This window comes from Amblyomma americanum, chromosome 4 (genome assembly GCF_052857255.1).
Source record: "Amblyomma americanum isolate KBUSLIRL-KWMA chromosome 4, ASM5285725v1, whole genome shotgun sequence".
Lineage (NCBI taxonomy): Eukaryota > Metazoa > Arthropoda > Arachnida > Ixodida > Ixodidae > Amblyomma > Amblyomma americanum.
Genome location: NC_135500.1, coordinates 175509271 through 175534816, shown reverse-complemented (window position 1 = coordinate 175534816; position 25546 = coordinate 175509271). Strand labels below are relative to the sequence as shown.

The window sequence follows — 25546 nt, the reverse complement described above, 5'->3', positions numbered from 1 at the left end:
CGCAGTCTATAATATGTTGCACACACGTGTTACAGAGTTACGTGTATCTTCGTACCACCACAAAAGTCGATATAGTTTCACTGCTAAGTTCGCAGCGATAATTCTTAATAATGATTATGCCGCGGCTTGTAGCCTGTTCTGCTTCGACAAAACAACGTTTTTCGCATGCACGACTTTTATATTATAACTACTTCTTTTCAGTTGCTCCTGATGAATTATAAGCAAAAGGCAGGTCATACTATATGCTTGGGTACTATGAAAAGTTTAACTAGAAAAATTGCAAACAGCTCGCCGGATTGCTCACAAGGCAGAGTCAGAATGGTGGGAACGCTGAACGGGTGATGTCTCACCGAATTTTTTTTTTCTTCTAACATCTTGCAAAGAGAGCGTTAGTCATGCAAAGTGGCCTTGGTTACCCTCTATTGCATGCATGCCTTTCACTCTCGCTTCCTCCTCTCCCAGAGTGAAAAGAGACTACTGGCGTTCTTCAACCCTACGCACAAAAGGAGTGGCCTTAAGGATTGAGCGGCCGGGCCTAGGCGATGACCTACGCACGCTTCGAGTCATACGCGGGGGCTGGGCGCAACCGGTGGAAGTTGTGTGCAGCTGACTAGAAACGCTGGCTGTGCTCAACGACTCACAAAGCTGGGAGTTTCGGAGCACAGCATCACCGCTTGGATATTTCTGTAACGAGACAACTACGGTCTCCCGGAAGAGTGCAGGGTGGCTGTGCTACAAACCTATGGCGATACCGATAGCTATTTACAATTTCTTGTGCACCTACAACGGCAGCACTTTGCAAAGCAGTCGGACGGTATGGATGCACACTATTAGCTAGACGGAAGCGGAAACAGGCAAACACGTGTCGCTGCCCGAGACCAATATTTAAGGGTGTGGACGGTGCTACGTGGGCCCCTAGGCAGCATCGAAACCCGACGCACGAAGCGAGAGCGACCGAAGTTTGCGCTGACCGCCACCTGTGCTTTACCAACCATGCGGACTAATATGGTGACGGTGCAGTGTCTTGTTAAGATCACGCTCGTTACCTTTATGGTCGTCCTGCAGGCAGGTAAGTGTCCTGTTTTATAATTATTTAAGATTATAACTAAATGTCTTTAACCGCATGTATAGTTGCTGTCGCATTTGGCGCCGTAATGCTCAACGAAAGCGACACGGCGTGGTGGTTTATAGCCAGGCGCAAAAGCAGCGCAAGGCTATCAAATGACTTTACACGGCCTCCTTACAAATAAATGAGATCAGCAATACTATTTTGACACAGCCGCGGCTGCGCAAATTCTTGGAGAGCGGAAACTGCAAGAGGTGAGGCCACCCATATTCAACACGTTCGACGTCAATATTTTGCTGCGAATGAATGCACTGAAAATTGTGTCTTGGTGTTGCGAAAACAACACTGTCTATTGACCTGCGCTGTTCAGTGGTAATCACAACATTACCTTAATGTCAAGCTTTTGAGATCCTCGCAAAGTTTCACGCCATGCTGAAGTCCTCCCTTGGCCTCTGCTTGCTGCATCAGTGATGTGATTACTACTTCAATTGCCAGTAAACAACGTTTCCTTTCACGTTTTTAGTGATATGCAGTCAATAACTTTCCTTCTCCACCATTCCTGCCCTGCTCATGGCTGATTTTGTGGAGAAAATGTGAACCCTTTAGGTCTCTCCAATCACCTCATGACTAAGTACGAACTAATAGTTCGTTTAAAACTACTGTGCGTGAGCGACAATCTACGTCTTGCGTCGTTTATCGTGGCCGATATTTCTTGTAGCAAGTTTAGGGCACCGCTTTTTGAGTAATTTTCGTACCTCGCACTGAAGCCACAAGAGACGCGCTGAAGAGACGCCATAACGGAGGCTCAAGATTAATTTTTACCACCGGGGATTCTTTAAGTGCACTGACAAGGCACAGTGCGTGCTTGTTTTGCATTTCGCCTGCATTGAAACGCAGTCACCGGAGCCGGGATTCAACCCTGAGACCTGCGCTGCGTATGTTTTCATCTGTTGAGGACAGACTTCGATCAGCAAGGCAGCACTGACTGGCGATAACGAAACAGCGGCGGTCATAACTGCAAGCTTCGGGCATAAAAACTGTTACTGCTCGCCTAATTACATTGGCTCCAACAGACAAGCAGAGCCAATAAGAGATGCAGAATCATACCGGTCTTCGGCGTATTCTGAAAAGCTTTCCGTAAAATTTGGATTATTGTGTTGTGTAATTATTTATGCTGTCTAATTGCACTCCACGCAGACGGACGCCAGAATTTTCGTAGGCCAGGGGTGTTCCACGAGCTGACTTCGCCACCGACGGCCAAGAATGCGGCTACCAGGTGGCTCGAGGTCGAGGAAAAGCAGGAGCCCTCGCGCAACGAAGTTTTTGCGCCGCCGTTCAAGAATCAGCGCGTTCCCACGACGGGAAGCAACGCCGGCTGTCGGAAGCGCGTTGTCTGCGAGGCAGCCCGGACACTAACGAACATAATCCCCATCTCCAACCTCTGGAAGGAGATCGTCAGGTGCGACATTACTGTTCACGTTTTTGTGTTGTTTTATCATTTTAGTGCTTCTTAGCTCGTTTTTTAGTTCCGCGCCGTTAACGGCGGCTTCGTCTGCCGCGCACATTGTGAGGAAGAGAATGAGGACGAAGCGTCAGCTGCGCATCTTCACGATCGCTGATCCCTCCGGCACAGGTATTCAGCTTAAGCTCTCCGCGCCCTTTGGTGATTCCTGCCCGATCTGCCTTAACTGCTCCGTGTTCTCGTGTTCGTTTCATCATCAGTGAACCGCTTCTTCGAATAGCATAATGCTTTCAGTGCCTCAGCTTTTCTTAGCTCTGTTCCTCAGTTGCAGCGCCCTCGAGTTTGCGCCCTCCGCAGCGTAGACCTTGGCACCGTGCCAAGATGATGCGCCCTAGTAACCGCCCGTCGTGTTTATGTTTTCACGTTAGCGCCGGCGGCGGTGGCTCGCTCGGCCAACTTGGCGGCATGCAAGGACGCTCGTGCGGCCGGCTGCGGTTGTGTCTTTATGATAAGAAAGCCGGCGAGACTGTGCGGATGGGTCTCGGTGCACAACGCAGCGCGTTTGGCAGCACATGCATGCACTCGAGCATTAGAGAGGACTTAAGTAGTTTACTCCAGAACACTGTAAAAATCAGTTGCTCACCCAACGCAGCCAACGCCAATACATTCTCGTTACTCGTAACCGTCCTGTGAGTTTTCTGATTTTTTGTTGTTCCCAAACAGACTGTAATAGAAGGGTCTGCGCTTCAGCCATTCCTTGAGAGATGTTTCTGTAGTTCCTAGCGTCACCGTGCCTCTTATATTCGCGAACGTTACACGCTTATGTACCCACAAGGATTTGTTATCAAAATTGGCGAGCAAGTGAGAATTATAATTCATACTTACGCGCCATTTCCTAGGCAGCGGATATTATTTTGCCGTATGGAAACGCTTCGGATTAATTTCAACCACCTGGGATGTTTAACGTGCAGTAGGATCGCACAGCACATGGGTGCTTAGGCATTTCGTCAGCGTCGAAATTCAGCCTCCGCAAAATCGGCTGCAGAGAGAAAGAGAGATAGGAGACTATTTCCTTTATTTCGTTTAAAACACACTATTATACGCCCACAGCTGAAACATAAAATGCATTCCTCTGCCTAGAGGGGCATGGCGAACTGGTCGACAACTGCTAGGGGGCAGAACGGGGTAATGAGGGGACTTTAAAACAGCGGGAGAGGAGAAAAGTCTTTACCACAGACCAAGTACACACCCTCCAAGTCATTTAACTGAGCACTCTTGTCTCCTTAACTTATGTTCTTGTGTAAATAGAATACTTGTATATTGTACCTCTCTCCCCACTACCCTTTCTGCCCTGTCCCCTGACCTCTTTCATTTAATTTCTCCAATCCGCCTGTGGTGGCGCAGCTGTTAGAGCGCTCGGCTACTGATCCGGAGTTCTCGGGTTCGAAACCGACCACGGTGGCTGCGTTTTTATGGAAGAAAAACGCTAAGGCGCCCGTGTGCTGTGCGATGTCAGTGCACGTTAAAGACCCCCAGGTGGTCGAAATTATCCCGGAACCCTCCACTACGGCACCTATTTCTTCCTTTCTTCTTTCACTCCCTCCTTTATCCCTTCCCTTACGGCGCGGTTCAGGTGTCCAACGATATGTGAGACAGATACTGTGCCATTTCCTTTCCCCAAAAACCTATTATTATTATTATTATTATTATTATTATTATTATTATTATTATTATTATTATTATTATTATTATTATTATTATTATTATTATTATTTTTATTATTATTGCTATCCGTTTATTTCCGCTGCCCCAGCTCAGGTGCTTCCCGCAGAGATGGCAGATGCCGGGGCTAGAAAAAATTTTCGCTTGTCACTCCAACGCATCCATACCTCTTCCACTGCACGCTCTGATTCCTACTGTTCCGGCTCTACCACTCCATATGCCAATGGTTCCAGCATGCTTTGCTCTGCAGCACCAAGTCATTAGCCCTCAGCCACCGAGGGGTGCTAGAAAGAAGTTACAGGCGATAACACTGAAAAAAATGCTTAACCTTGACGGTTATTAATTGTTATCGCTCATTCAAGGCTAATATAGTTATACCTGAGTGCAACAAAGTTCATGATGGCTCAAGCATTGTTTGTGAAAGAGAAAAATAAGTATACTGGATACATGCATGTCTAAGCGGGAAATCTATCTTGTTCACCGAGTTCATACTAATAATCCTCATATTCGCCGCCACATTATGCAGAGGAAGGCCAGAGCCGAAGAACGCGTACTTGGCCGCCTTGTCCAAGGGCCTCTTGAACCAGGACTGCTCAGAAATTTACCCGGACTGCTCTGACAGCGCTGCGGGAATGGTGATCCCGCTGGTCAGCGAGGTGGTGGGACCCAATGGGTTCTTGAGTGCTTTCCTGGAGCGTCTGGCCATTCCCTCAGCGCCCCACGTGCCCAGAGATCCCGGCGCTCCGCGGCCCTCACTACTCACCGAGAGGCTACGCCATTCCAAACGGCGCTGGAAATCTACCCAGCCCTGGACGTCTTCAGAAGATTTTGCAACTCGTCGTGCTTAGATTTTACTCCGTGCGCCTGGTGTGAAACATTTAATAAACATACAAAAATAAAAGATGACTGCATGGTAACTGTTCCTGAAAGTCGAATAGTCAGAACCACTATGTTTACGTCTCCTCGCGGATGTTACCGAGTGTAAGTCCGTTGCAACTTCATAACCTCTCGGTTCATATACACACGAAAGAGGACATTGCTGTTCCCAGCGTATTTACCTTCACTCTACACAACAAGATATGCACCGCAGCCGTGGCCCAGTGGTTTGAGCATCCTACTCGCATGCGGGATGCGCGAGCTTTGATTGCCATTGCCACCAGGTACCGACCGGTGATACAATACGAAAAAGCTTTCCCCTGGCCTGGTGCTCAGCTCCACTGACGTAAAATGCTTGAAAAAAATTTATTGTTAACGCTTTGGCCAAAGCTGTTCTTGCGCCTTTTTGAGTTCATCGTCAACATCGATAACAGAATAACTTAATGCTGACACAGTCAGTTATTCACAAACACAAATGGTTTCCGCAATAAAGTGAAACTGAAGAAAAATAATTCAGTAACACACGTTGTTCAGCTCGCTGGCGCACTGCATTCAGAAACAATAAACCAGCCAAAAGACGAACACAGGAAAACTGAGAAGAAGATAGGAAAGAGGCTGGAGAAAGATGATTCTGAAAACTGAAATATTAGAAAAGTACACATCAAAAGCAGAAGTCTTACGATGCTAGCAGAACTAAAACGGCCAACGACTGCAGCATAGAACACGGTATTTAGCCTGACTCCTGTTTGTTCCAACTTAAGTGGCTCGCGCTGTAAAAAAAAAAAAAAAAACGCCATCGCTTTATTGCTAACAGTGCACACCACGAGCATTCAGCACGATTTCTAGGTATCATGGGCTGTTGTGTATATAATGGTAACTTTCTTAGGAAGACGCTTCCTACCCAAAAGCAGCGTAGTGGTTCAGATCTTTAATAGCAACAAAAAATTACTTTCGTTGCTTCCTGCCTAAAAGCAGCGTAGTAGTTCAGATCCTTAATATAAACAAAAAATTACTTTTGTTCCAAGCTCTGCTCAAAATGACAATGCGTCGTGCATTTCACTCTCACCTGCATTTTTTCTCCCAGGCGCCTTCATTTTTTCTTTCTCATGAGGTTAACAATCTTAGCACTAGGCCTCTCAAGTTCGCCCATCGAGGACTGGCACCTCGCTCAAGATGTCGGTGGGTGAAACCGTTTGCACCCCCCTCGAAGTGCACCGGATGCTACTGCATGTGCATTCGCCGACTTCAACGCCTCTCGTTCCTTATGCTAATCAGTATCGAACGAGGAGCTTCCCCGCAATGAGCCATTCTTGCCAGACGCTACGGTTCAGACAAGGTTTTCTCACCAGCGACTGTCTTTAAAGCTGCCGCTGAAAATTTGCTCATAGCGTGCTGACCAAAAACGAATCTCTTTCGTAACTCTTCGGAGCCTCGATGTGCGGTGTTATATTCTTCCTTTTGCATTTTTTTTCTACAAAGAAATAGGAAGAATCCCTTTGGTAACTTTCAGTTCGTACATTATGCTTCGGTGCCTCGATGTGCGGTGTTATATCCTTATTTTTCTTTTTTTTTTTGCCTGCAGAGAAAAAGTGCGAAGCAAGCAGCCCAAGTAATTATAGAGGTTTCTCGACTGCCGTTCTCCCGTCCCAGACGTTAATAACAAAATGAAACAAAATAGCCTTCCAGTAACACAAGTGCTGCAGCGCAGTATAAACCGTTAACAACTTACTCTGCAGTAAAGTCAAATACTCTGTTATTCATAAGCCACAAATATTTCTCTCACGCCATTCGACAGCATCGCATGTTAATGTCTGCCACAATAAAATATTTAATTTTTCTACCAGAGAAATGAGAAATAATATTTACTGGCAAATGAACATGTGTTCGCTCAATCCATAAGTGCACTAGATGAACTTGCCATTTTATCTCTTTATTCACCCTCCTGTTATGGTTTAGAGAAAGGCTGGGAATACGGAAAATAAAGAAATAAATTTTCGTATCGGCACTTTGCGGTGAAGGAACTAGCGTAAATTTTTAGGTTGTTAGTGTTCTTCACTGTAACTGCACCGACTGGTGCATCAAGAGCATGTCAATGAACTTCATTTTAGAAATTCGCATCCGCCAAACGCTCGCAAAGCAACAAAATAATTCAAGGATTCAATTCATTTACAACAATATCATGCTACATTTTAATTCGCTAGTGTATTTTAGCAAGATGATAAAATCGAGATTAAGCTTCCGCTGAGGAGAGCATTCATTTTAAACAGTACCACGCTGAGTTGCGACGTGAAATATTTGCATCGACGGCAAGGCAGCGCATAGAATTTTGAGTGCGCTTCACTTATAATTGCGGTAACATCTGGCCCTTCAGATGTGTCGCATTATGGTTGCAGTGGAAATATAAAAGGGAGTTTTACATTTCCTCGAAGACGAGAGGCAGAAATCCGTGCGTCGCTCTCAAAATGATCTTCGTGAGTGATGAAAAATGAGAGCGCCTCGAGCACTAACGGTCCTCGAATTCTTCTTAGCTGAAGGGAAAAATAAGAAACGAAGATTCAGAGGGAATGGAGAGATGGAGCAGCAAGATCGGAATCGGGTTGCAGCCAGACCGAAATGAGACTGCAACAAGAGCGGTAACAAAATAACCATCGCAATAAAAGAAAAGAAGTTGTAAGCGCCTTGATAGCGGTGATGGCCCTAGAAAGCGAAAAAGGGGGGGGGGGGGTTGCAATTACTCTTCGCCACAGCAACTAGTCAGCAATCCGATACTGATGAGAAAGATACCTCCGTTCGGTTTTCCCATTATTTTTTTTCTCATTGGAAGCGTACAGACGCCCGCAGGGGCACACAGCATGAACGGTTGGGAACTGCGTCTCTCGCCGTCCAGTCGACCTTTTCTTTTATGCGCTTCGTCGTCACTAGCACAGCGATTCATGGCCGCCACATGAGCGGCGAGCGCAGCCTTTATCCGCGCGCAGTTGTTACTATTTATTTATTAATACTGTAATCTTTGACAGGCTCCTACAGGAGTGGGAGCAAAAAAATACACATTTCTAGGAATACAATATATACATTCAAACAATACATCTAGAGGTAAATAAAATACAAAAATAAATACATTACAGACTAACAGAAAATGGTACATGTTATTCACATCTAATTAACAAAACAGACTACGATCGGCATTCACAGGAAAAGGTACACTGCTTTTTGGCCACAATAAGTGTTTTTTTTTACAAAGACGCATTCTGTTCCTGAAAGAAGCTTTCAATCTTAGCGACGAATGCATCAGAAGATACCGAGGTCACAAAGTCGCGTGGCAGTTTATTCCATAATTCTATGACTGATGGAAAAAAGGAACACTTGATTGTGTTACAGTGGGAAATGAATGGCCTATAACTCTTATCGTGGTTTGTTCTGGCTGAGCGCTGGAATGGTGGTTTTAGGTACTCGTGTTAGTTGATATGAAAGCAGTCATGATAAAGGAGGAAAAGAAACTTTAATGCAGCAAAGCGTCGCCGGATCGCCAAGGTTTTAATCTTAGCCCTGTTGCGTAGTGCGGTGACGCTGACGTTACGTGAATACTGTGAATATAGAAACCGAAGTGCTTTACTCTGAATTCCTTCCAATTGGTTGACAAGGTACGTTTGGTGCGAATTCCAGATAATACTGCCGTATTCAAGGATTGGTCGTACAAGTGCCTTATAACTTTATAACTTACAGGCCTAGCCTTGACAGGTGCCTGCGCAAGTTTGCTACGAAGGTATTCCAGCTGTCTGTATGCCTTTGTACAGGTCTTTTTAATATGAACGTCCCATTTTATTGTGTTCGTGATGGTTACCCTCAAGTATTTAAATGCGTTGGCTTCTGTTACGTGTAATCCTATTAGATGATACGAAAATTTTAAAGCCATCATTTTTCGTGTTATGCACATTGATGAGGTTTTTGCCACGTTAATTTCCAAGCCCTATCTTGACACCATCTGGAAATATTTGTTAAGGAAGAATTGAGTCGTATCTGGTCATTACTTGTGTGCACTGTGGTGTAGATGATGCAGTCATCCGCAAACAGCCTTACCGTTACGCCAGGTTCAACTTGAGAGTGAATGTTATTAATGAATACGAAAAAAAGAATTGGGCCCAACACAGACCCTTGTGGAACACCCGAGTAGACATCTAATACTTCAGATTCAGTATCATTTATTTTAACATACTGACTGTGAGCGGTTATCCAGCTTACTGTGTTAATGTGAATCCCGATATTTTTCAGCCTGTCAGTTAATTTAGGATGGGGCTCTCAGTAAAATGCTACGGCAAAGTCTATGAATACTGCATCAACTTGAAGTCTCGAGTTTATTACTGCGACAAAGTCATGCGTTAATTCCAGAAGTTGAGTTACGGTAGAAAGCCCTTTACGAAATCCATGTTGTTTGGGGTATAGTAGGTTGTTATCTTCTAAGTAGGTTGTAATTGCCTTGGCTATGATATTCTCTATGTTTTACAACAGCAGCTCGTGAGTGAAATCGGCCTGTAAGTGTTTACCAGTAACTTGCTACCTCCTTTGTGGATCGGAAGTATATTTGCACAAAGCTAGTTTGTCGGCAGGGTGGCTATTTGAATCGAGGATGTAAATATTACATGCAGGAAAGGAGTTATTTTCTCTGCGTAACGCCGAAGGAAGACATTTCAAATATTGTCAGGACCCGAAGGCTTTTTAACGTCAGTTTGTAGCAATAAGCTGAGTATACCTTCTCGAGTTATGACTATATCAGACATTGATAATGCAGAATCCATAGCAGTTTCACTTTCTGTAAGCGGCGGTGTACGCGTAAAAACGGACTGAAATTATCTGTTAAATGTGTCGGCGACAGTGCGAGCTTCCTCAATTATAGTTCCATTTACGTCTACCTGAGCCACGCGGTTCGCAACAGCCACCTTCGACTAAAAACGCTATACTTACTTCTCGACGTTCGGTTTCTGCCCAGAAATGCTTGCATCGCATGCTTTGCGGTCCTGTTTTTACTGCTCGTTCCTTTTAAAGCCGCGTTTCCAGCACTATAACGCAAGCGAATTGACTATCGTACAATGTAATGCGGAATTTGTGCGTCAGCAGTATGATTGTAATTTTTGTTTGCTTTTCAAATCCGATTTTAATGCTCGCACTTTAATTTAGTCTTTCCAATTTCGTGCCTCGCCAAGGGCACACTTCCTACACGCCTCCTTCTCTTACTTTCGTTCTCGCAGTGCCTCGCTAGTTCGCTCCGACGGCGGCGGCGGCGCCTCCGAAGCGAATGCTTGTTCTGCTCACTCCAAGCATGTGAGCATCCTCCTCCTCCTCCTTCTTTCTTTATTTCTCTCTCTCAGCTTTCTGTCTCGCTCTCCTCCGCTCCGCAACGTAACCCTCCGGTCACAAAGCTGACAGGAGATTTTGAAGACACAAGGGCTATACTACAAACGCAGTGAAATGACTGTTTTCGCCTGCAAGATTATCGACCCTTACGCAGCATCATTAACCGTGATTCGTTTTTCTACCGCTCCGTACCCGTTTCTTCTCATAAGTGCTCGTTCGCGTAGGAACTGCTATTCTGACTTTTTCATTCCTTGCTTGTTTTACTGCCTTCAATGAGCCCTACTAACAACTCTGACCAACTCTGCATCCCGTCCTTTTCTGTTCCCTCCCGCAACATGGCGAAACACGAGTTCTCCATTGTCGAGCAAGCCGATGCAACGAACTCTTCCTTGTTTTCCCTCCTTTCGTTCTTTGACCCATCCCTCGTCTCGGCGTCCTCGCCCTTTTCCTACCCCAGCTTGTCGTGTTGCGACTGTCCTAGAACGCGAGCTGTCACCGGTGCGCCCCTTCGTCGTCTGCCGCCGAAGAGCTGGCGCTCTGTTTAGCCTTTGCACTTACGCCTTCGCTTCTCCCCGCGCGTCAGTGCTGAGACTGTCCTCTTCTTTTCATTGGCTACGCTTGGCTGAGCGCACAAAGTTGCCTTTTCCTTGGCCCTGTTGTGCCGTCAGTTCTTTTCGCTGCCCGTTTCCTTCGGTGTGCCTACAATGTGCACGCATGGTCAGAAGGGCTAGAGCCCTGCGCTTTAAGCCTCCTGCCTGCAGGAAAAGCAGGACACTGAAGGCCACTATTGACTTAGTGCATCTATAAATAGAAGGAAGCGATCCTTTGTTGAGCTGCCAGTCACGCGCATAAGCGCACAGCCCCAAACACACGAGCACACTAATCCAAACGCGCCAGCACACATTCACACAGCGCTAATAGCATTCTGCGGCTATTCCTTCAGGCGGAGCTTGTAGCGCGCGTCCTGTGATTCGATATGTATATAGCTTCTAAGCTGCACATTTACAGCACCACTACGTTCTGGATGTGAATTTCTTTTTAATGTTCGCGCACAATCATGCCGCGTCACTATCTTTACGTAAGAGATGTAGGTCGCCAGCTCCATGCTGAAGGCTGTGAGCGAAATTTCATATTTAATTTGGTTTGCTTGGAGACACACAAAAAACAAATCAGATCGCAGTCGTCTATCTGGTGTGTCTCCTTCCCTCCTCATCTTATTATTTTTCCCGTTTTATATCTTCCACGCTAAGGCATACCCTTGGTGAAAAAAACTTCAGGCAACAAGGTTTACTTTAGAGCCGCATATTCGTGCAGCTACGGCACCCCTAAAGCTTGAAGAGCCCGTAGAGACGAGGGCAGAGAAAATTCCCTCCTTTTCACCCCTTTTATACCCTTTTCTCATCCCTCTCTAGAAGAGGTAAACACTACATCACACGAATCCTGGCAAGAATAAACTAGGCGATCCGCCAATTCCAGAATTGGATTAGAGTTTCGCTTAAAAAGGGCTCCAAAGTTTCAGGAACGTTATAAGCGCTAAGATGACACGTAAAAATCTGACATCAGCAGGGGCTTCTGCGCAGTCATCGTATATAGTTTGCGGCCAACCTTAGTGCTGTGGTAAGAATAATTATCTGGTATGGTGACTTCACTGCAAGCTTCGCGCACGTTTACTCGCTAGTGAAACTTGCACTTTACTAATATTTGTAGATAATTAGATGTTATCTATAACGAAATTTAAGATTATTGCTATCGAAGCTTGGTACGCGAATACATTCGGTAATGTTAAGTAGCTATACGAAGAAAGCCGAAGAAAATAAGCATGGATAAGAAGAAGCACACACCGAAATTTTGTTAAACGCGGAATGCCAAAGCCCCCTAGATTCCAGGTACTACTGCATTGGTTTCGTTCATTCGACAATGAATATTAGGATGAAGAGGGCTTGTAGAAAGAGACTAGGACAATGAAGATGGGAAGAAGAGGCGCATGAAGAATGATAATTAAGGCAGGTGAGCTGATTCAAGAAGGAAAAGTTAACCACCGCGTCAACTCATTCCCCATCCCCATGTTGTACTCACACACGCAAGTGAATGCTTCCAACGGTGGCAAACCAGTTTACATAGCTGAACCTAATTATCTCACAGCGAACGGCAGATAAATTATAACAAACTGAGCGCCTTAAACTAGTTCTTGAAAAACATATATCGTGTGCTTTGCAGGGCATACAAGCACTATGACAGAATGAGATTTTACAGCAGCATCAGGTTTTGAGCCTTGCAAAACTCCAGGATAGTTCCAACTAAAACACGTCTCTCAAAGTTCCCTGCAAGAAAACTGCACAACACAAAGCCTAGCGCAATCACCAAAACGAGCAGGCACCTCGAACAAGGCGCATCGCCAGGCTCATGGACATCGCTCGCACTGTTATACTTAACGCAAACCGCAAGTGTTAAGACATTCGGCTTAATGGACTTCTTGTCGCGACTGTCCGATTTCGCGGAAAGCATTCAGCCCGCTAAGGCGCCCTCTGCGAATGTTAATTCTATGCAGTGGGCCCAAGACAGGTGCGTAAGGATAAAAGTCAGGGAGACAGATTCCACGAGAAGGCATGAAGCGAGGGGCCCCTTTCACGAGCACACCTCCTCAGACTATATAAGTAACAATAAAAAGTAAAACAAAGTAGAGAGCACGCGTATATATTTTGAACACGATCGATGTTGGCTACCCCTTCAGTGAAATCTCATTATGGGATTTTTTGTTCGTTTCTCAGGGAACTTAAGGAGTAAAGTTTGGAGGAAAGAAAATTGTCACAAAGTTTCAGAAAATTTCAAGAATCTAAATAGTGACTTTTTTTTTTTCAAACTCCCGGTGTTTCCCAGCAGCTGCAAGAAAAAATTACCTCGAACATAGATTTTCGTGTCGAACTCGGCGAATTTTCGGTTCCAGCGTTAAACATCGCTGTAGCCATGTAAGCGCAGTCTATTTTCTGGGTGGAGAAGGCCGTCACGAGACCGAGCTCTGATCGCTAGCCTGACCTCGGCTACGAAACGTCAGTTGTTAACTGTATTCAACTCTGCGCACATTGTATGAGCACATATCGCATCGCATCTCACGCGAGGTCGCAAACGGCGAGCGCTATTACAGGCGACTGTCTACGATGCGGTGTTAACACGCTCCCGTCGTCGCACGATGCGCAAGCGCCTCTGTAGCGGTAACTCTTCCAAGAGGGCAGGCGGCAAAAAAGAGGGCAGCAGGCGAACACATCGATGCGCTATGCATGATGGCGCACGTTTGGCAATATATCATTATTGCTACACGCTTTTATGATTGCAAAGGTTTTTTGTCGTTGCTGTTCAAGCACCCGGGCAATGAGCTCTGCATGCGGGAGCGCGGTTAATTAAACGAGTGGCAACTGTAGATTGAGTAGGCGACGAATAATTTATGTGCTTGAGAAGAAATGTCAGTTCTAAAACGGAAGATTGTGAATAAACCAATGGAGAGATTGCTCTGTTTTCCTGAGGTGCCAGGTCACAAAAGAAGTAACATTCTTTGTAAACCTAGGCGGAAAAGAATGGCTAATCTATGCTACGGCTTTCTAAAACACTCGGCGATAAGTGTTATTGTTATCGTAAGTACAAACGTCCCATACCGCCTCTGGGGGATGTCCCTCCATTTTCTGCCCCTTTTGCGTGCGTGCGTGCGTGTGTGTGAAGAACATTTAATGCACAGAATAAATCCAGGTTACTTGGGAGGGCCCCCAATACTGGAGCCCTTTGGCTTTTGCCGGCGCGCACTCTTGCCCGGTTGGCACCTGCCAAAGCTGGACTTCCGGATGTGAGCTGAACAGCACCACCTCCAGGGAGGTCGTCAATTGTTGGGTCACTGGTTCTCGTCCCCTTCTTTTCTTCTTTTTCTCCCCTCACTACTTCTGTTCGTCTTAAATAACTTGGCTTGTCTTCGCTAAAGTCTTCTTTCTCTCCTCTTCTTCTCCTTTTCTCTCTTGATTTCCTCCTTGGTTTAGATGGCATTGGCTTATGAATTTCTACGACAACTGCAACTATAACCAGCCTGGTATGAAAGAAGCCAACCGCCACTGATACCAAGCAGCATAGATGTCACAGTAACGAACCTCCGTGAAATAAGCGGCCTAAAAATATATTCATAGTATCTCTTCTTTATATATAGATCACCCGATAGAAAATGCACACATTATACTGCTAAAGCCTTCAGCTGAGTAACCTATTTGCTGACAATCCCCCTCTTCGAATAGCCCGGCCTAAGGCCCCACAAACCACACAAAAAGTCTAGCAGTGCCTAGCGCCTGCGACAAGATAGAAACAGTCCATCGCTGATTGAAAGGGTCGAGAAAACCGAGGCGCGCACGATGCCTACGACGTCCGAGAAGACACGTGTCTCAACATCACAGGCTGTATATGCCGAACCAAGATGTAGTAAACAAAAACTTGGAAATAAACAAAACGGAAGGTCCACTGTAGGCTTTCTGGCGGGGCTATTATTCCATGTCTGCCCTCCGACGGAACAAGCGATTAACTTCCACTGCACCGCTTTACGAGCTCGGTGTTGGTCATTGTTTTCACCCATGCTTTTGCTACAGGCGACCCCGACCAACGATGCGTCGTTATCGTCGAGAAGTGCCGCCATTACCGACGCTACACGCGTCGTTTGTGCTGCTCCCTCGCTTTAATCGTGTGCGGCCTCGTCTTTTGGCTAGTGAAAGCAGTGTTCGTTGTTTGGACTGACGCCGTGAACAAACCACGGTCAGTGTTAGGACGGCGCCAGAGAATGGCTCGGGAAAGAGAAGAGATGTTTAATACAATATACCTTCGCCCGCAACGTCCTAAGAGTGTCAGATGAACCTCCTCCAAGGCCTATTTTTGGGAGCAGGAGCGTTAATAGCGGCACCACCAATCTTTCCGATCCTTGCAATGCAGCCTTGAGCAGTGTGCCACTGAGTGTAGTTATGGTACTCAGTTTCGATGTACTACTTGAAGAAAACAAAAAGATCGAAGCAGTCTTCCAAGTACAACAAAAATTTTAATTATAAGCTTTTTTTTTCCTTTTCACAATCACTCCTAACATGTAATGCATTCGAAGTCAAGAATTTATTTTCAGCTGATACAAGTTATAGCAATTCTCGCTTCGCTAAATCCCCTAAAGATAGCTTGAAAGAAAACAGGACACGCACAGTTCCCTTCTGCTTACTAGGCGTGGGGTAATAATGTGAACGAGCTACTGAACGAGCTTGCGACAGTTTGATTTGGTTTGGTTCATGGAGGTATAACGTCCCAAAGCGACTTAGGCTATGAGAGACGCCGTAGTGAAGGGCACCGGAAATTTCGACCACCTGGGGTTCTTTAACGTGCACTGGCATCGCACAGTACATGGGCCTCTAGAATTTAGCCTCCACCGAAATTCGACAGCCGCGGGCGCCGCCGCTTGCGTCAGTTCAAAAACGAGATATATATGTTGTACTTTAAAGTCTGTTGTAACAAATACTGTTCATATCTCGCTTTTTTTACTAGATCTACAAGCGTACTGACATCTGCCAGTATCGCGTACCAATACCGAAAACATAAAAGCGTCATCATGAAAAACATGAGAGAAGGAGAAAAAGAGAGGGGGGCTCTATTACAAAAAGCACCCCCGCTATAAATTTATGGTATGCTACCCCGACCTGAAAGTAACGGAGGCATAAAAGAAGGGTTATGATAGGTGACTATGAGCCCAAAGTAAAACTAATATCGTAAGCAGACGCATCATCTGTGCATCTCATCGCAACCGCGTGTGTACGCGCGCTGCTTATAAAGTGCAGGAACACCCTAACGACCTAGAGACATGCCCAAGCCTTTGTCACGTGCCCATAACGCGATGTCGTCCGACAAGACTGCTGTCAAAACACGCCAATAAAGTGGTCGGCGTTCATCTTTTCGTGTGCGTACGTGGGGCAAACGGGGATTACGTGGACCACGGTTTCATGGATAAGACAAGTGGGACTGCTTAAGGTCCATTTAAATGGAGGTGACGCTTCGTGCAAGCCACACTACGTAGAAGGCTTGCCTCACCCTGCTGAATCTCACTAGGATGTCTGAAAGTCGTGGTCAGGTCGAATTTTGCCTCTGATTTGTGACCCGGTTCAGGGAGTGGCGATCCAAAGGATTCAGAGTTTACTTTAAGTGGCTACGATCTTACAGTGGTACCACTGGCAATACGACGGCACATCTTACCCAAGATGTTTGGTCATATCAAATTTCAGAGGCTGGCACAAGAGACGAGAGCTTTGCAAAGCAACTAATCATACATTATTTTCGTCACTTCGGCCGCACTGCCCCTCACTTGCATTGCACGAGACTTGCCGTGCGAGAGAGAGATCATCTGTGCACCAACTCCGCCTATACACCGGAATGGCTGCACAACATTCCCCGTTCCATCTCACCTCTGCGCGCCAGTTGTGCTGTCGTCAACTGTGTAAATCATTTTCTTTTAGTGTACCCATGTTTTCATTAGGATAGTGAAACATGCCTACGCAACCTGTAGAGGATAAAGGTTTTCCGTATAGCAAAGTTTCTGGTATTGACAACCCTGAACGCTCACGAACTGGGCGGCGAGAAGTTACAAAGACACCCGTGAAAACAGTGGTAGGCACACAACCATTCAAATAAATGACTCTGGTAGAGCTGCTAGAACCGGCCACTCTGAGGCTAATCCCTCCTTTGCATAAATTCCACCACCGCTCGTACACCATCAACCTTTGAAGGCAGCTGTGATGTCGGCACTTAAATGTGCCCGTAACTGCACATGAAATTGTGAAGAAGGTGGATGCCAGAAAGAAACGCTAGTGGTCGGGCTCATGCCTAAAGCACGACTAACGCTTACAGGTGTCGACAGGGTGGCAAAAAATACCAGCCTTAAGTCACGTTACTTGGTACCCCGTTCCCTCCGTTTTCATTACAGCCAGCTACCGAGTTAACACACCAACACACGGCATGGTAGTGAAGAAAGAGAGGTAATTGAGCCAGTTAATAACGAAATATCAATGTTCCTGGTATTTGTCTACTTCTTTTACACACCCTAATATTTTGTTTAAGCCTTATGCATTAGTTTCACGACTATCTATGCATTCAATGAATTAGCAAGGCAAAGCTACTGGCTTGCATACGCCAGAATCCGTCAGCAGCCAAAGAAAAATTTAAGAGAAAAATAAAACGAAATAAAAGATAACTGGGTGCGGACTACAAACAACAAACGAATCGTTCGTTGGCATACAGCACGCGTCGGTAGTCTAACTAGGCACAGTGCAATGACTTGTGATTGTCGCCCAACTGGGCAGGTCTCCGCGAAGAGGGTCTCTTCGCTTACCATAAAAAATTCCGCACTCTATCCGAAAGCCCATCGAGACATGAAAACTGTTCCGCCGCCTGCGAGCTCCGCCGTGATAAGACTTGCCACGTGGACACTTTTCGGAATAGGAGTCTTTACTCAAAGCATCTAATTAATGATTTATTCGTTTTTTGTATATTCTCTCAAGATAGGGGTTCGCTAAGCGATAGGGAAAAATCTTCGTGGGCTAAGATTCAAACGGGGGCTTATGGTAGGGAGAGGCTGGTCCGGTGGTTCTTGATAATCACAAGGTGAATAAATGGGAGCGTAGAATATGAACAAGATAGCTTCAAGGCTCCTGTTCTGCAGCAAATCTGGCGACGTCGGCGTCGGCGTTCGACCAAAAAATCCCTCTAGAAGCAAGCTAGGTTGGCTGCCTAGTCACATGACCTTGTGACGTCGTCACATTTTGCACATCAGATTGTGAACAAACCGACCACCTTGCCAGGTGGCAGTTGAATTATTTGTTGGTCGCGAGAGGTTGCTCGGGAAGAAAAACCTAGGTCGCACAAGCCCCACCGTGGGCAGCACCTGCCATCTCAGGGCAATGCCGCATCACTTGGCCTGTGCACACCTGCGCCAGGAATAACATGAGGACTCCCAGGAATCTACAAAAGTTGAGATTGACCAATTTTTCATATATGGGCATTAACGCTATAGGGTCATACTCTTAAGGTGGAGCTTCAGTGCCCCCTCTAATTTCTTACCAGAAATCAAGCGGGCGAAATGAGCACAGGCAGAGCATTTAATCAGAACATATAAACGATTCTGTTTTGGAATAAAGGAACATATTTTGAAAGATAAACGCAGCAGGAGGTGTCCAGGAGTCATTGGTTGATGAGACTGAGATGCTTACAAGCAGAGGGTGGGGTCGCAGCTGATTCATGACAGTGTTAATTAGGAATCAACGAGTTAGGCCTTTGTTTCGGATTGGACACAGCTGGGCTGGTGGTGATGACGGCGATCCGTCTCGTCTTTCCCCACGACTTCGCCTTTCCTTGACTATTTGTTCATTGCTTCACCGGATGGCGAGTTACCGAAGTTTTCAAAGACATTCCCTTTAATAAGCTCTTTCTTTTATTCTTGGTCTTGTACTATTCTGATGGGGAGTCGAGATGGGGGTACTGATGGGGAGAGTCAGCACAGTTGGAGCACGTCCCTATGCAGCTCAGGGCCTACGTTGTTTCCGTCTATCGATTTCTCCAGCACCCCAATCGACACCTGTCACGAAAACAGACCGCCGGTCACAGAGGAAACGCGATACTACAATGGCCCTCAGTACTCGCCCCCTACCGAGGTAGGGGAGAATCATTTGCACCAGGGCTGCCCCTGCCAACCCTGTCGTTCGTTCGGGCCCCTTCTGTTTCTCTTCACACATGTACGCTGTCCTAATTGCGAGTCTATACGTATATGTTTTTTCTGCGCCCACTAGCGAAAAAAAAAAAAAGAGTGGAGTTTCATGTTTTTCTGTTATAGTTTGCCGAAGCAAACGACATTATTTTTTCTTTGCCCTCATTAGGTAAGCTCATGACAAGGCGCGAAATAAAGTTATTAAGACGCAAGCCTTTCTTGGCTCATGAATGGCGTGGACGGAAGTTGTGGACGGAAGTTTGTGGACAAAAGCTTGTGACACGGAAGTTGTCCGCACTAACTGTCCATCATAAGTTGTATGGTAAATAAAATAAAATGTAAAAATTGAATAAGCAACTGTTCATAAGCAACATATATGTAATGACATAAAAAGCAAAAATGAAAAATGAAATTAAAATTAGAAATTGAAAACAATTAAAAATAAAAATATATAATAAGTAACGCAATAAGTAAAAATTTAGACACAAATAAAGTAATAAAATACAAAATGAAAGATGTTCTCAAGCTCTTAAGCAAACTTAAATGCAATCCTGTAATTTTCTCCCTCTCTTCGTCGATGCCACAGTGTGGACTGTACTCAACCCGAATTCCTCATTTCTCGCCTATTAACGAACATATTAAATAAACAAGCAGCTAAATATCGTATAGAAACGCCATAACAGTCAAATACAGTCTGTTCGCTGGTTGGTTAGAGCTGTATACGCATGTTTCTGTGCGGGTTCGGTGGTAACGTATCTCTTATCTCTCTTTAGGTGTGTTAATTGTCAAGAGCCAAATTTATGAACGTTCCGAGCGCAAGCGCGGTGGTTCGTGCGCTTCGCTGGTGCGAAGAGGATCCACGTCTTTCCAGTGCACTGTCTACTAATATCCTTTCTTACGGCTTGCGCCCGTGCGAGTTGTGAGAAACTCCCACGACTGTTATGCCGCGCGTCACAAAAACCGGACTTTTCGAAGTTAGATTTGGCGTAATTTTGCTGGGGTCGAGCTCATAAGCCTCCGCATAGGTAACAACAACCAGCAACTGACGTCTTTCTTGAGCCGCCAACCAAACAGGTCCAATAGCCAAATATATAAGGAAAGTACATGAACCACTCATCAATTTTTAACCTGCTTTCCGAATCGCACCCCTGGATATATTAGATTAAGTAATCACGAATTTCTCCGAGGCTTCGCAGTTTTATGAAAATATTCGTGGACCAGCACAAACACTGCGACGTCTATGTCGGTGAGCCGAACAGTGACGTCTGGAAGCGAGGGAGCAAGAGCCTGAACTCAATGAGCCCCGTGGCTTTGGAAACTGCGCCTTGGATTATGCTCCCGAAGTGGCCGGACACCGATAAGCGGGTCGCTCATCACCAAAACCGTGAAGCACAGAAAAGCCTGCAGTCGGCGGCAGCTGATCGAAGTTTCTCGTCACAAAGAAATGTTTGGGATTGTAGGCGCCTGTCGTTGTCAAATCAGGATAACCGTTAATATGATGGCCCACCTCCAGATCAATCACGAACCACTCTTGCGAGTGAACTTCGCTGTGACCTAGGCATGCAAATAACTGGCACATACTGTGGATTCTGTAGCACTACACGCTATTACGGAAAGAGCGAATAGATGCGAGGAGAACGGACAACGTCTCTTTCACTTTCTCTCCGCTATCAGCTTCACGTGTGGCGGCTCGCCTCACGTGAAGCCTCTGTCGTGTGTAGAAGCCGAGTTTAAGTCTTTGCCTGCATGGGCCACCAGTTTGACGAATGAACCCCCCCCCCCCCCCCCTCACCCCCTTTTTCCGAGACCCAGGGCTGCAGCACCCTGAGAACCATGGTATGCATAAAACTAATCAAGCTCTCATCGGCGCTGCTCGGGGCGTCCCTCGAGCGCCGTAACGGCACGCTATGTAAGGATAGCCTCGCTGAGGACGCCTCGATATTGTCGCGTGGTGGTCACAAGACCGTGGACAACGGGCTAGCAGTGTGGCGTAGAATTCAAACTCTTTATTGCGTGGGCTTGCGCCAACACAGAACTGAAGAGCTTGGCAGCGGCGCTAGCAACAGGCGTGCTCGGCGGCCACCGCACAGAATCACTGTCGCTCTCAGCCACGTTCAATTTTTAAGCTAGCAAGCTATCTTGGAGATAAGGCATCGAAAGCAGCTACAACAATTTGGAACAATCTGGAGGTCGCTGCGTGTGGTTGCGATCATTCAAAATTAATCTGGTCGCATCTCGCATCACAAAGATATTGATGAAGCCGAGCACCGGCGGCTTCTAGCGGGAACAAACAGTACAACGCTTCGCAGCGACATATAGTAGTGAGTCCCTAAAAGTCGTGCTTCAGCTTTTCTAACTACCACAGTAGTCAAAGCTTGCCAAGGAAGTACACGTGCAAGTACAGAAGTGACACGAATGATAAAGCTTTAGGTATACTAATGCGTACATATGCTGAAGCTTAAGCAGCGAAGCGATGCTATATCGAACACGGTTGCACGACTCTGGTGCCAAACCTGTCTCATGCTGTTGAAGAATAACGAAATGAGTACCTGTAAAGCTCCGAGCTCTGGGCTTACTCTCGTACAGGATAGGTTACAGGGGAAAAGCTTTTACAAAGAGTCGTCGTCGCTGTAGTCATCGCCATCATCAACAGTTCACTCATCTCATGTACACTGCACGACTTTTGTGACCAATTAATTCTGTCCTGATACTAATAATTAGCAGAAAATGGCACAACTTCGCGGCCAATTTCACTACATAAGGTCACGCTACGAGTTCAGCTCACGGTATCACTTATCGTCTTCACTTTCTCTCTGTTTTCACCTTCTCTCTTCCAGTGTGGAGTAGCGGGCCAGACACGCCCACCTGGTCTCTGCCTCCCCCTGCTACGTTTACCTTTTCTTGGAGCCCACTCCGTTACCCTAAGGGACGATCGGCTATAGCCTTTCTCCGCTCTGCGTTAGTAACCATGTGCGTTTCCTTTCCTTCATATGTTATTATTATTACCACCACTATACTAGCTTCCTGTGCCTTAGTGTCACCCCTATAATTTTCCTTTTTATAGCTACCTGCGTTGCGCTCAGCTTAATTTCAAGCCTTTTCGTTAGCCTCCGACGAGGGTATTTACGGAATTCGTTGCCTGCAATGTGAAAGTCTTTTCCGTTTTTCATTTTTTTGCCACGTATATCATAATTCACAGCTAACCACGTGGTAGGAATACATAAGCAAAACCATTCTGTGCATTGTTAAAAATATGTCAAAAACAAAACAATTGCACACGCGACACGGATCAATTTACATGGTAGTACGACTACGGAAATACCAAACGTGGACTTGCAAACCTTTTAGGAAAGAAAACCTGACCTTTTGGAATCTGTACGGGTCACTTGACAACACAGAGCGCTGACACTCTTCAGGTCCCGAAACATCGTGTTTTCTTTCGTTGAAATGATGGCGAGCGTATGTATACTATTTAAGCAATGTTCGCTCCTCACGAGAGCGGATTCTGTCGAACCCTTTATTATCTTGTAGTGCGATTTACATACCCTGTTTTGTTACTTATTGTTAGTAGCTGTTTATTAATAAAATAACCATGCAAGAAAAATGTGTTGCTAGTCGCGGCATCTGCGATCGAAACCTGCAGCGCCTGAGCTGCGACTAGCGGGAATAAAAGAACAGGTAGAGGACAGGGAGAGGGAAAGAAAGGGGAGAGCGATAGCAAGAACGGATAGAGGTAAGAGGTAATATACACTATGTACAAATACAGAATAAGGAATAAATGTGGGGTTCTGCGCCGCGCATGATAGGTGTGTTTTTTACGCCATGGTCTCCACTGCACGCGAACCAAGCTCTTTTTTCTAGTCTTTAAAGGAAGAGCATGAAGATAAAAAAAACTATGAAATCGAACAGGGGCGAGTTTTAGAGCTAAACTATATATGCGAACGCTCCCATAAGCAAAGCGACCACCCAAGCAGATGACCCTCGCTTCGTGAGCCGTCCGCTATCCTTTTGTGCTGACCAACAGTCATGAATAATGGAGCTCCACACGGCAGCTCTTTTTCACGCTCGTTTGCAAGGCAGACAGAACCGTTTTCGTGACGAATGAGGCGCAGTTTCGCTAGTGAACGGCAGTAGGAAAAGACGGTGGAGAAGCAACGAGGATAAAAGCGAGGTAAAAAAACAAATGCGGCAGAACAAGGCAACAAAGTTATGCAAGCCATGCCTCCTTCTTGAGATAATGCCGTCTTAGATTAGCATAGTTCTTCATGGCGATGTGCAAGCTCTAACAATCACCAAAAAAAAACGATATCCAGACTGCTGACAAAGAGAAGAAAATGCTGCTCGCGAAGAGGCTTCACAGATAGCAGCCAAGTGATTAGAATCTCGTTACGGAATGAAACATTGTGCGTATTTTCAAAACAGGCCGCTCAAAGTGTCAGAATTCGGACATTGAGCCGATTGAGAAACAGCTCATGCGATTTATTTTATTATTCCTCGGCTGATTTAAAAAAGAGTGCTTCCAAGGCGCACGGCTTCACTTAGATAATCGTTGACCGGCTGTGTTTCTAAGCGTACAATGATTGAAAACTCTGGACGTGCACAGGTGTCATATCCAGTTCGATAATCGAGTGCTGATGCTCGACACGCTCGAGTGCTCTACATAAGCTTGCCCGCTGTTAGCACATAGCACTCGCGTTTGAGAACTATCTAGAAGTGTAACCGTTGGTGTGGCATCGGTGGATTTTGTTGCACAAGCAAGCAGTCCAAAATAATTGCGCTTTCCTCCCTGTGAGAATATGCAGATTACATATATATAGATACTGTAAAGAAGACGATGACAAAGACAAAGCAGATGACTCGTGGCAATGGTGAGGTTTCGCAGCTACACAATATTTCAGGAGTTTGCTGCCTCGGCTCTTACATCATTTCCCGAATATCACCATCTTCTGCATCCTTGGAGTAGCAAAGACTGGCGCTCAAGCAGACTAGAGGTCTCTTTCACGCGTTTGCGTTGCCGGGTTCCCCTTCTAAATTTCTACCTTCACAGATCTGGCCTGGCGGCTTCCCCATTGTGCCCTTTTTGTGCCGAACCTGAGACAATAGATCACTTCCTGCTGTTATGCCGCCGCTTTTCTCATTTTAGGAAGCGTCTTTTGTAAATTCCATTTCATCAATTGGGCTTGCCTGTGTCCTCCGCGGTTGTTCTTTTCATTGGCGCTTCTTTGCTTGGACGAAGCGACAGGAGTGTGCGCTCTGCTGTGCAAAATTTTCTTCAAGAAACGCAGCGACTCCCATTCTAATTCCTTTTTCCCGCTCTCAGTCAGTACGACGTTGAAGCACTACAGGCATTGTATACTATTATGCACATTAAGCCATTGTCCCGTCCGCGATCTCTAAGTTAACAGGACCCCTTTCCTTCCCTCTTCCAATCTATCAGACTACATACTATTACCACTCCTTTTCCCGTCAAAATTTTCCTGTATCCAGCAATTAACCGCCTGTATCTTGGCCACTCCCCCGTAGTGGGTATGTGCCAGCAACGTCTGAGGCCTTCCTTCCTTCCAATGATGAAGATGGTCCTGTGCCCGACCTGGCTGCCATCGGGCTGTTCTCGCTGCTGCTCCCGTCCTCCCAGCTCTTCTCAATAAGCCGACGCCTTACATTTGGTGGAGGTGCCGGAGTACGAACCACCTCTGCCAATCATCCGCAGACCAACGGCCTCACCGAGCGATTTAACCGCACCCTCGGGGGCATTCTCTGAATGTATGTCGCATCCAACAACTCGAATTGGGATCGCATCCTCCCTTATGTGACTTTCGCCTACAACACCACCCAGCAGCCCACTATTACTTTCTCTCCATTCTTTATTCTTTACGGCCGTCATCCATCTGCTACAACAGACACCATTCTGCCTTGCCAATCTGACGCCTCCGAATATGCCCCTGTTTCCGAAGCCGCGCAACACGCAGAAGATTGTCGCCAAATCGCCCGGTCACTCACAACTGACACCCAGTATCGCCAGAAATTCCGCCACGACAACGCTCATGCCACATCGCACTTCTCTCCTGGTGCGCTTGTGTGGCTCTGGATACCATCAAGTACTCCTGGACTGTCCTCGAAATTTCTCGCCAAGTATCACGGCCCCCACCGCGTTCTGGAGCACACATCTCTTGTTAATTACGTCGTCGAACTCCTCATGTCGTCTCCCGATCTCCGCCGGCGCGGCCACGAGACAGTTCACATCCAGCGTCTCAAGCCTTACTAGAACTCCTCCATCTTGTTAAACCGCCTGTACTTCGTTGATCCGTCATACTTCACACCAATC

General features: G+C 46.2%; 1 protein-coding gene across 1 annotated transcript; it reads left to right on the top strand.

The window, feature by feature from the left end:
- Window positions 1-856: 856 nt before the first annotated feature.
- LOC144130455 (uncharacterized) lies at window positions 857-5127 on the top strand. Its single transcript, XM_077664376.1, has 3 exons — window positions 857-1069; window positions 2264-2525; window positions 4777-5127. The coding sequence occupies exons 1-3, from the start codon at window positions 994-996 to the stop codon at window positions 5096-5098; spliced, it is 660 nt and encodes a 219-aa protein (XP_077520502.1). The 5' UTR covers window positions 857-993; the 3' UTR covers window positions 5099-5127.
- Window positions 5128-25546: the final 20419 nt, after the last annotated feature.